This window comes from Tenebrio molitor, chromosome 9, assembly GCF_963966145.1.
Source record: "Tenebrio molitor chromosome 9, icTenMoli1.1, whole genome shotgun sequence".
Taxonomy (NCBI): Eukaryota; Metazoa; Arthropoda; class Insecta; order Coleoptera; family Tenebrionidae; genus Tenebrio; species Tenebrio molitor.
Genome location: NC_091054.1, coordinates 9,360,447 through 9,372,903, shown reverse-complemented (window position 1 = coordinate 9,372,903; position 12,457 = coordinate 9,360,447). Strand labels below are relative to the sequence as shown.

The window sequence follows — 12,457 nt, the reverse complement described above, 5'->3', positions numbered from 1 at the left end:
AATGAATGAAATATGGTTTGTTATAAGTGAAAATTTCCAGAGCAATTGTAACCTAGAGGGGTATGGGAAATTGACGGGAGGGATATGACGAATTGAACCTTTGTTGATGGAAGGTAAAATGGCGACGTAGCGTCAAGTGAGTAATATATATTACTACCTTAAAAATCTTAGTAAAAAGTGAAATATGCAGGGCCTGTGAAGTGAATCGGAATTACAAGAAATTTATCCTGACTCCTGTGCATAGGTACACTCTGCATCTGCAACGTATTAGCGCAGTTACACGAGCGGGACTCGTCATCGTCGAAATGAAAGAAAAGACTTTAAGGAACATTCTTGACATTGCAAAAAAAGCTGGAGTTACACGTAGGTTTTGAACAACAGATCAAGCATAGTGGCAGTTCTGAAAGAAAGAAGACAAAACTGGATTGAACTAACCTATTTATTTTAGCATCATTATTAGAAAAAAATTAAAATCAAATTTTATAACTAAACGATGTAGAATGCAACAAATGAAATAAGAAACACGCAAAATAAAAAGAATAATTTATAACAAGTGTTCAAAATGACCACCTTTCATCTGAAGGAAAAGGCGAGCTCGTTTTATTAAATTTTCCCTTGCCAGTCTAAGCATATTAGGAATAACAGTAGCCAGTGTTTCGTGAATTTGGTCATTTAGTTCTTCTAAAATATTGATAGGTTCGCGGTAAATATAGTTCTTCAAATATACTTCTTCTACCGTCGTCATCAAAGGACTGAAGAACAGCATTTTCAGTCTCTGGCGTTCTAACTTCTCGCGGGGGACCACCAATTTCTTGTCAGGACCCAGTGTCTCGAGCACGGTACACCAATCGTAGAAATACGTTATAATTTGGATGTGGCAAACGTCGTGGAAAATGTATTGCATATTCCCTTGCATCCTTACGTGCATTGCGCCGGCACTCTCCATAAATTATGAGCATTTCGGCATACTCTGCAGCTGTATACATGATTTCAATACAAAGTTTGACAATTTCGAATCAAATTATAACTTGACGTTGTCAAAATCTTCACAGTTGCCCAAACATTTACATACCATGCTTACTAGAATTATGTTGTTAGGCAATTCAAATCTTTGGTTAAATTTACGTGAAATTCAAATTAACAGCGTCCTTCTGATTGGTCAACTTTAATTATTCATTACAAAAAATCGATTATACCCTGTCCGTTTTTTTAAACGCTATTGCTTACAGTTATCACCAAGGAAAACACAGGCTGTCCGCGAGTTCCGGGACAGCCTGTACAGTGTGACCAAAATTTTTCAATATTTTCTACACTCGAGTGTAGTTGAGGGATCACTGTGTAGATCGAGCAACAGTTGCTGCGACCAATCACGCCCACTTCCTGCCTTTGATAAGTCGAGAAGTGGCAGAGGATTAATGTTAATTTTCAGGTGCTCGCCATTAGATATCATCAAAATTTTTTCTCCTTGTCTCTTTCTGTTAGAATACTGGTTTGTCAGCGGATAAAGTCGGATTCACACGGTCCAACAGGACGCCATTAATAAAGCCGCACTGTCGCTCCGATCCACCGACTCAAAATCTACTTTGTCGCTGATTTCGCTACACTGAGTTTATTACAATCATTAGCTGTCACTCTTATGGAGAAACTTGACGTGTGTCGGTGTCCATTAGTTATTTAAATTTCTATTTTTACGACATCTTCCGTGTTAACGCGCAGAATTCCATTCTGGTCGGAGATGGTCTAATGAACGTAATTAAAACGGGAATCGCGATTTAATTTGCTGAAAGTCGTTGTCCACTGGCGCGCCACCAGCAAAGTTTCTTTGGAATTTGGGAGGAATTAGTCACGAAATCTGAAACTCCTGGGGAATTTTTACGATTAGACAAGAATGCGGTTCACAATGGATGATAAATGACCGCTGGAGAATTGTCTCGTTAATTATTCATCCGCGGGATGGACCCGCGATGCACGGTGCTAGACAATGGCCAGTCGGTACGCCGGATTTGACCCCGCCGGACTTGATCTGGAACGGTTGAAATGTTCTCACAGCCATAAATTACCTCCGAAGAAATATGAACTTGTCATTTTCCGTTGCATAATAAGACGCGATGCTATTCTGCGGACCGATTTGCGATCGTCCATTTGTGGAGTGCGAAAAATTGCGAATCCATTAGTGCCTCGGTGATCGTCCGATACATGGCGTCTATAAAATTCGATAAATCATCGTTAGCCGAGGCAAAAATGATCGATCTGATGGATAAATTCCAGCTCTGCAAAAAGCGAAGAAACCAGAATCTCGCAACCGTCGGTGCACGAGTTATGATAATAAAATCAAAGCGATATATCATTGTTTCAAGACGCCGATTGTAAATTAATAATTCTAACTAACCGATATCTTGTTTGCGTGTTTTACCATACTCGTAAGTCTGTAAACAAGCCGGGAACTAGTTGGCGTTGTCCAAGAGAAACATTTTTATGCATGGGGGAACATAATTAGTGGACGGGATTTTTTCGGCTCCGGGTCTGGTTCGAACATGCTTATCACAAATTTGCTACCAGGATGGAACAGATGGCGTCTCGATCGTAAACGAGTTGACCATTAAATTTTCTGGTTTATGGATCGTAAAGCGGGACTTAAGCGATTAGTTTTACAAGGATTTTAATAACCCAAAGAGAGCAACAGGATGCGCTTGCTAGATCACATCGAAAAGCCTACCGAGATTTAAATTAGCTTTTCCTGGTCATTCAGTCGGGACACCACACTCAAATAACATTATTATCACTGCAGGACTGAAATATGCGAGTCCTGCCGAGACCACTTGGTATTTTTTCTTTCGGGTAAATACCCGAGCCGGTCTACTTCCTTTAATTGTAAATCATGTGCATTATTAATGGCAGCGCCCTCAGCGACATAATAGCTCTACAGGAATTTATTGTTCTGTTATAGTCCTGATTTACGGTGCTTTTGATATTTCACGCCCCACATATCCTGCGCCATTAACACTCTTCAAGATCGTAAAGTCGTCGCCAGCTGCAGAATAGATCCAAGCGCCAATCAGAGGTGGCGCAAGTCGCCGATCTATGCCATAAGTCACACGTTTTGTCGAGTTTTTTCTCCACAGATTGGTTTTTAATTAAGTTGAAAGTTGATCGAGTGGAAAGTGTGTCCATCTTTCACTTGTCCCGTTCACGTCTGCATACATTTGTGCATCAAAAAAATAAGAGTCATAGTTGCAAGCAAGTGGCATGAAATCGATCATTTATGCCACAATATTGTAATTATTTAACCTGGTTGTCGGTGAACCAGTTAGAATCCTGCTGTAACTGTATTGGTCGAGTCAAGTATTCGTTGTGTAGCAATTATGTAAGATCAAAGTTGCGTTGCTCATCGATTTAAACACTGCCATCAAATTTAATTGAATTAGATTTGAAGGAGGGGAAAAAATGATTGCAGCCGATCAGATGAAGCTCTTACCTTTATTTATGCGGCTATTAAAAACTAATTAGCAGTCCACCGGTGTGCGACTCTGTAACAGGTCTCGTTAGTTTTATTGCGGATGGTACCTCCTGATGGTAGGCTATGTAAGTCAGACGATTAAAAGGTCAAATAATCGCGAAGTGATACGTTCGTGGTAATAAACATTGGCGGTACTTAACATCGGTAGTCCCCAGAGTTCATCCTTGAGGTACGCCTGACGGTTGATTTACCGTAGCGAATTCGCGACTGACGTGTTTGAATGTTGTGGGATCTCGATTCTTTTTTTCGGAGACCTTGCTGATCATGCAAATCAGATTCATCGGCGTGTAATTGGTCGCCTCTAGCTTATTTTGTTAACGGACGCGAGGGCTTCAAGCTAAATTCGATTAGAGGAAATGGGGAGAACTTTTCGGGAAATGATTTGTGAGGCAAGAATAAAACGCGAACTGTGGGAACCGAGGTTTCTCGCTCGACACTTGTTTGGCTAAAATAAACCGATGCAAAGATGGAAAAATTGACGTGTTGCCGATGGCTCGATCCGCTTTTTCTTCGTCTTCATGACCGCAATGGTTGATCCTTCTTGCCATCTTTTGGTTAATGACTTAATCCTTGTTTTTTGCGTTAGTGCGTTAAGTTTTCTCTTTAGTTTTAGCATTTGAAGGCCAAACACATTTTTTTTCGATCTTCTGGTTTTCTCTCGGGTTGCTGAAAAATCTTGAAGCCTTGTGTGGATTTTTTCCTATTTACTTTTCTCACACATTTTTTTCTTTTAAAGCGTGATTTAATTTACTACTCAGAGACTAGAATAAATTACGACAAAAGTGGAAATGGAGACGCAACAGATGGCTTGCTCTGCTTTTTCTTGGTGGTCATCGAGTGATGTTTCACCTTTTTACTTTACTCCATATTTTGATTAATGAATTATTTTTCTTCCTTGCCTCAATGCATTTGTTGCTGAACTCGATTTTGTTTTTAGTGTAATTATTTAAAAGTCATGAGGCTATTTTATTGCTTTTCTCTTAGAAAGCTCAGCCGTCGTGGGCTGAAATTTTTTGTGTTTTTCTTTTTACTTTGCTGGCTCATAGCGTTCTGTTTTTTTCCTTGAAATTGTCCTTTGCCGAAGATCTTTTTGAAAAATTTGTGTTTGTCTCGTTTTCAAATGTAATTTAAGGCAATTATGAACAACAGGAGACGGTGAAAAATACCATATAAAAATAATAAAGACAAAACAAAAGAGACAAAGGTGTGAAATTTTTGTAACAAATTTTGGGAAATGAATTCTAAAATCAAAAATGTATAAATTGACAAGCCAACTCTGAGCTTTGAAATACATCATTGTTTTTAAGCAGGACAAATACATTTAAATTCTACAGGATTATTCACGTACGCTGACTAGCCTGACCATGTAAAAATGCAACCCAAAATACATTTTACAAAATATGTATTAATTATGTTTTGGTATTTAAAAATTAAATCGAAAAAATTATTTTAAATCCACTACGGTAACATTGCAAGGTAATGATGTATGTACGAGTATATCTTTGTTTACATTGTACTACCGTTAATAATAATAATAATAATTGATTTTTTGTCTGAAAATTTTTTTCCATATTTTTTTCATGTACATTTAAACATCCTCGATAAGGTAGTAAGTAGTTGTACGCCAATTTTGGGACACCCTGTATATCCTGTAACACTCAAATAATCATGCTTTTAGTCAAATTCTTATTTTATTTTAAAGGAATGCTTCTCCATTTATTTTGATTATTTTTTGTTCGACACTGTCAGAATTTGAGAATTTTCTCCTGTGTGACGGATTTTGTTAAATGTCACAACTTGTCAAAACGAAACGTCAAACTAATTTTAAAGATTTTAAGCGATTTGGAGCCTTTAAAGGGCTCGTCGAACAAAAAAACGTGGTATTCAACTAGTTCTTGTGTAAATTGGTCTTTTTTGGCCTAATTTACACACGCTTTTTTGGCATGAGTGGGCCAGTTTAAAACGCGAGTGAAACAAGCGTTTTAAAGGCCCACGAGTGCAAAAAAAAGCCCGATTTACACACGAACTCATTAAATAAACTACTATTCTGTCCCGAGGCAGAAACGAATAAAAATGGAATTGAACAGAACTGGTTAAAAAAAAAGAATTTCTATTAAAAATAAGATGACAAAGAAAGAAAGTCTATTTAAGGATTTTCTCCTACAATATGAGTTTGATAAGAAATTAAATGAAATTAAAAAAAAAATCAACTGAAAATATGTACAAAGAAAAGTATGTACAGGTGAGCGAAACTCAATGTCGCAGCTCTATTCATCGATTTTTTTTGATGACATCATTACTACAATTTCCAAATATGGAAAAATATGCAAATTTGGTTTAAAATGGACCTTACTCAATCCCATTTAAGACCCTCTTTTCAGATTTTTTCTATCGTCTTTCCTTTCTTTTATTAGAGTTTCGCTCACCCTGTATGTATTCCGAAAAAAAATTGGCTACGATCTCTAAGAGACAGTTATAAACTGAAAGAAACGAGCTTGATTGAAACTTGTTTGAAAAACAAAATTTTGATTTCTTGAGAAATGGTCCACAGGGTCACCCGATCTGCGTCCAGTTGAATTTCTTTGGTAGAGGAACACACCTTTATTTTATTACGACGAACTCCTAGTTGTGATGTTTATGGCAACTAATGATAAAAATTACAGTAATACAACAAAGAAAAAATATAACAAAGGAATATTATCGCCGTGGCTTTGTTTAGTATGAAAGCAAAAATGTAGAACTCATTTACTTCGCACTTGTTGCTTTTTAAGCGCGTTTTAATCTGTGTTCCTTTGTGTTGCGATAAATCTATCGAGTTCACGACAATTACCCCGATAGCAACAATTTTTTTTCCAATTTACAACAAACAAATAATTTCCCCTAAAATAATCTTTCCCATCGACTTCTCTTCGTCACGTTTTTACAGTTGACTCCGTCGCATTTTTGTCCAATTTCACCGTTTTTCGCCGCCACCCAAACCGTCCTGCGGCGATTTAGATTAAGATAAACAAATTCGCATGATAATTAAGCGCTTTCGTACCAGTTCGGCGAGGCTCTCGACAAAGACGTCTTCGACGTCTCCGAAGAAACCTCCGCTTGAATGGCCCAACTGGGTCACCGTCGTGCTCTTGAAAATCAAGTTCATCGACCAGTTGCGCAACGTAAAACGAAATTCCCTTTAATAAAAATCGAAACCGCGTTGAAATTTATGATTTGTGCGTTGTCATTTGCATAATCCTCTGCAGAGGAGTAAATTAGGGAAACTCGTGAAGGTTTCAACTCTGATGTGTGTTTTTGTTGCAGCGAGTTGTTCGGAAGCAGTATGGCCCCCAATTCGGAGGAGTCGGCCAGGATCGGGCAGTTTCCTTTCGCAGAAGATGCCGCCAAGGTGAGTGGGGTCGATCAGATCGACATCTGTTTTTGTCGACCGGTAACGATAACAAATTGGCGGCGATTTTTGACAAGCAATTAATTCTCGTAATGTTATAATTACGGAACGGCTGGATGTGGAAATTAATTGGCGAGGCTTCGGTGGTGTCTGCGTTGTAATTAGGTGGATTTTCGCGCCGCAAAACTATTTCTAATTTGAATAGCAAGATTTTCTAAATTCACTGCCTCGGAAAAAATAACAAACAGGAACCTGTGCGGAATGAAGCTGATTTCACTTGTTAAATTTATTCACTGTTTAATTATGCTAGTTGTTTTTACGCACTTTTACTCCCTTGGGATTGTAAATAACATTCCAATTTTTTTGGTGAAACACACCGTATAATATGTATTTGTCGTTTTTCGGTTTCGTCCAAGACACATAATTTTATTTTTATAATAAAAGCGGTGAGTTTAAGCTCAAAGGAGTTGCAAAAAATTGCTTCAAAGCAACAAAATTGTTGTTTGCTTATGGGCTTTGTAAATAGGTACATATACATATATTAAAATTGTCTTTTTTTTATTTAATTAGTAGGAAGTCCCAATTTGCAAAGTGAAGCAAAGTGAAAATTGTCGTAGGATTATAAAAACTTATCTTTTTTTTTATTTCATATAAAAAAATTGTTAATGAATGATTACAGGTTTTTTCTTGTTTTTAAGGAAAATTTTTTCGATTTCAGAATAAATTAGAAATTGTAATAAAGGAAAAATAACAATATATACATATATTAAAATGACGAAGTTTTATTTTACCTAAAGAAAGTCACAAAAAAAAATAAAATTGCTTGTATAAAAGTCGAACATGAAATTTCTATTCTAAATTTATAATAAATAAATATGTAGTTTTAAACTTTGGAGTCTTAATAAGCCATATTGCTGGAAGCCATATTGATTATAAAATAAAAAAAAAATAATGGGCTGAAGCTCCGATCTATTTAAATTTAAAAAATGCAACATGTGTAATGAAATAAAAAAATATACAGGGTGTCTCAAAATCGCGAATTCCGAATTCAGAACGTTGTAGGGGATCACTTCAGTAGTCCAAATATGGAAAAAAAAAATCGGGACTCCACCCACAAAGATACAGGGTGATTCTGAAATAAGTTTCTAAAAAAAACACCCGGTAAGTGGTGATAATGAGAAGAAGTTATAGACAAAAAAAATTTCTTATAAAAGTTTTTTCGTTTTCGAGATACAAATCATTGAAAATTTGGTCAAAATTGCTAGTACGCTGCTGAGTTAAAGGTGATTACCTGATTAGGTAGTTTAGCAACAAAAATAATCAAAGGTAAAAGGGGCCCGTCAGTCACACACTTGTCTCGATCATTTCTATAGAAACATTTACAAAGCAGTGTGCTTGCACCTACGACTTTATTGTGGAGTTGATGTAACAATTATTGCTAATGAAGTGAACAAATTCGGACACATTTTCCCTATTCATAGGCGTTGAAAATACAAGAGTACAGGGTAATTTCCATCCTTTTGATTTCACCTCCAAAAGTCATTTACGCAGAATTAATTTGTGTGACGGATACTCCACATTTTTTTTTCCAAATTTATTTCAGAATCACCCTGTATATACCGGGTGGGGCATCGTATACGCGCACGAGAGAAATCGCGACTTCTAATTAAATAAAATTGGCGAAATTTTATATACCTGACTAATTATTGATAAGGTATATTTGAGAATTAAAAAAAAAAAATTTTGTTAATAAATAAGGCCGTAACAGTTTTATTAGTTTTCTGAAATTAATTTAGCTATAAAATTTTTACACTAAATGAATCTGTATCTGCTAGCCCATCAAACCCTGGTGGCACAATTACAAATTTTGACTTGGTTAGCTAAATAATTCGCTTTTTTATTTAAACGTAAACCAGACGGGTGATTTACGGCACAATGGTATAATTTCCCAACAAAGGTATAGCCGACCGTTTTAAACCTTTTTGCCATAAAATTGACAGTTTCCATTGTCACCTAAATTTACGACAGCACAAGTAGCAGGTCATAAATAAAAATGATCTTGAAAGTTGAAATGTAAAACTGCGTTTAATTCAAAATCTAATTGGTATTTTTTTCCGTAGATTTCGTAAATAATTATAGGAAGTGAATCTGGGTAGGTTAGTATAAAAATCAGAATTTGGCTTTTTGGTTGAAATTTACATTTTAATTTTTTTTGGCTTTGTTTGTAAGTGAAAAATTATCAAAAAATTATGAAATGTACCTTACCAATAGCCAGGTAAGTCTGAAAAATTTCGACAATTTTATTTAATTAGAAGTCGCGATTTCTCGCGTGCGCGTATACGATGCCCCACCCGGTACATTGGTCTGAAGGTGCACTCTTTGAAGTGCGTTTTCTTCAAATACAGGCTGAAAAGTTCAGTGTTTATTGTTATTTATGGTGTAGTGTAGATGATTGTGGAAAATAATAATGTAAAATAATTTTTTGAAAAATAGCTTTACTTTGGAGCAAAAAAATCTTAAATTTTTGTAATTTTTCTTAAAAATGGAACGGCAACGTAGCTAGAATAGTATTTTGTCACTGTGGATATGCTGCTATGTATTGAACAAAATTAAACGGCCTATATCTTCTTTAGGAAGAGCGAATTTTTTTTCCAAGTATTTTTCGAACTCCACTGGGTCCTTCCCTACCACGCTCTGAATTCGGAATTCGCGAATTTTGAGACATGAGACATGAGACATGAGTATACAGGGTCTATTAAAAATGGCACATAATATTTACATCACATGATTCTATGTTGAAATACAAGCAAAAAACTCTAGTACCAATTTACTGTTAACCCTCTATTCATGGAGTTATTAACAGTCAAACTTGGAAATTTGCTTCTGTTGCAATGGAAAAATACAAAAGTATTTAAAGTTATTTAAAAAAATAGTATCAATAACACATAAATCAACAAGAAAAATAAATATTCCAGCAGTTTTCAAAAATAAAAATAAATAAATAAATTGTGTGATTGCTGTTCAACGTAGATTCGCCTGACATAAATATTATGCGCCACTTTTAATACAGCCTGTATAATAAAATGAATACGCAAAATATGTTGCCCATAAATCTTATTTTTTTTCATTCGTTGCGTTCATAAAATATGTGATTTTTAAATCGGTCAAGAAGCGTTAAAAAAAGTGCTATAGCGGTTCATTTTTGCACGCATTTTGCGTTAAAGAAAGTGCCGTAGCGTGTCATTTTTTTAACGCAATTATAAAAATTTTCATTCATAATTAGTAGTTTTTTTAACGAGTTCGTATGTAAATTGGGATTTTTTTTGGCATGAGTGGGCCAATTTAAAAAGCGAGTAAAACGAGCGTTTTAAAGGTCCACGGGTGCACCCAGGAGAAAATTTTCAAATTTTGAGTGTCGAAAAAATTGTTATCTAAACTTACGCGCGCCAAAAATTTTTTGTATACAACTCGTTAGTAAAGTATCTTTTTTTTACTCGGCGGATTTTCCTTCTCGTAAAAAAAAGTATTACTTTACTCACTTGTTGCATAATAACTATTTCCACAATTGCCTTAAAACTTTTTTTTTTAACAATTATGTACTACTGTGTTGCTAATGTTCACATTTTTTTGATTTGAAACAGATATGTCTCGTCTTTTGAAAGACAATTTGAATCAATAGCACAGAAATTTAAAAAAATTGTAATCAATCTCTATATGTTATATCATTTAAAGTGCAGGAAAATCACATGAGCGCCATCTACAACAAATATTTACGACGAACTTATGTCATCGACATTCATCACGTTGACATTCTCATTATTCACCTCCACAATGGCCACCTAATGAACTAAAACGCACTGCTTTCAATACAGTAAAATGACGCAAACGGCCAGCTCAACTGAAAAGAATTTTTTATTAATTTTGCAAACTTTCCTTCTCGCTAATGAGCAATAGATGAAGATAGCGCACAAACGTAATTTCTGAATAATTACGTGCCCAGTCACGAATACATTATGTTTTTTTGGCTACGCGATAACTCTTTATTTATTCATTCTAAAATGTACAGTGGAACCGTTAAGTAGTGTCCCGTTCTATTCCGCGCATTCGCTTAACGACCGACTGTACACTCTATAAGTCAAAAATAAATTACTCCCTATGATTTAGCGATATTCGTTACTAGGTTGCCATAAATTTGGTTAGGTTGGAGACTATGTGGTTTCTGGTGACAAACGAAAGATATCGTAACCGTAAGGTAGCGAATTCCTTGTAACAGTTGCATGTGGCTCTATTTCCCGCTAAGTGATGGATGTTTTTTCGTTTCACAATCAATTTTGGTTTCTGGCGGCATATTTAGTTGGACTGAATCTCTCAATTCATAGTAACCAACCTTAGGCATTCAAAATTACTTTTGAAAATTCTAGTTATTTGCCGTTCACGATTATTTTAACACGTAGGAGGCCGCGATATTTTTTTGTTAGATTGGCGTCAGGTCCTGTCATATGACGTTTCGTTTTTAAATATTCGCATTGTTGTTAATTCCGTCATTAATTTAGGGGGTCATTCACGAAACTCGGTAAGACTCGATAAGGCGTTGCAAATTCAAAACCATGACAACCGACATTGTTGAAGCATTGTATTTGCCGTTTCGTTAACGATTTGCAAATTTGCAAAGTTTCGTGAATCTCCCCCTTAGTTAATAAGAATTTACCCAGAACTGACCTACAAATATGTACGAGTATGTTTCACTTCAATTACAATTTTACGATTATTGTTCCTAATGCGTTCAATTATTTAAAAAATGTAACAACTTGGGAGCAGTGTTCGGTTGAATTATAACCTAAAATAGATTTATTAAAACAAATCACAATACTGCCAACTAAAATGTCAGATTTTCATAGATAGTCCGAATTTGAAATAATCGTGAATGGTTTATACACACATGATAAACGTTATTTCCCTAAAAGTTCGAATTCTAGGGAGTAATTTATTTTTGACACGAGACGAGAGTACTTTGACAATCATTTCGTTCAGCGGCCTGATTGAAAATAGACTAATTAGAAATGAAATTCGAAATTATTTTCCCCGTGTTGGTTAATAAATCGTTATCGACACGCCACACACCTAAAACATATAATTATGCAGATTTGCTCAGCATAAACATACAATAAACCAAACAATGCCACAATCCATGCTTCATGCTCTAAACAATGCAAACATAACGTTTTTTCTCGAGGATTTAATGGAGTTATGAATTATTTATGGTCTGTGTTATTGTTGGTTTTGCGAGTAATTTGGTTTATAAGTTGTGTGTGTGTGTGTCTATCATTATTACTACCATAAATTAAGGAGCACACATAATACGATTTTGTATCATTGTTCTGGCCTCGACAGAAAGTCGTAGGAGTAAATGGATTTATAATTCTGTTGAGAATTCAGAAGTGAACAACGTCCCACAATGGCCACAATTATTCAGCAGAGACACGAGGAAAAGTAAAAATGAAAAATAATCTTGTAAACCAATGTTTGTCGCGCGTGCGACTGTGCCCCATCCT

General features: G+C 35.6%; 1 protein-coding gene across 4 annotated transcripts in view; it reads left to right on the top strand.

Annotated features, from left to right (window-relative positions):
* mwh (multiple wing hairs) overlaps positions 1–12,457 on the top strand; it is a 47,992-nt gene that overhangs the window by 30,077 nt on the left and 5,458 nt on the right. For 3 of the 4 annotated variants that reach the window (XR_011161939.1, XM_069057652.1, XM_069057653.1), the window contains one exon: positions 6,821–6,905. Coding sequence is in view for 2 of the 4 variants with exons in the window: in XM_069057652.1 (XP_068913753.1) it covers positions 6,821–6,905 (85 nt within the window). In the remaining 2 variants the exon portion in view is untranslated. Of the gene's footprint in view, positions 1–6,820; positions 6,906–12,123; positions 12,396–12,457 lie in introns of those variants that run through there. The other variant, XM_069057654.1, reaches the window with a different exon arrangement.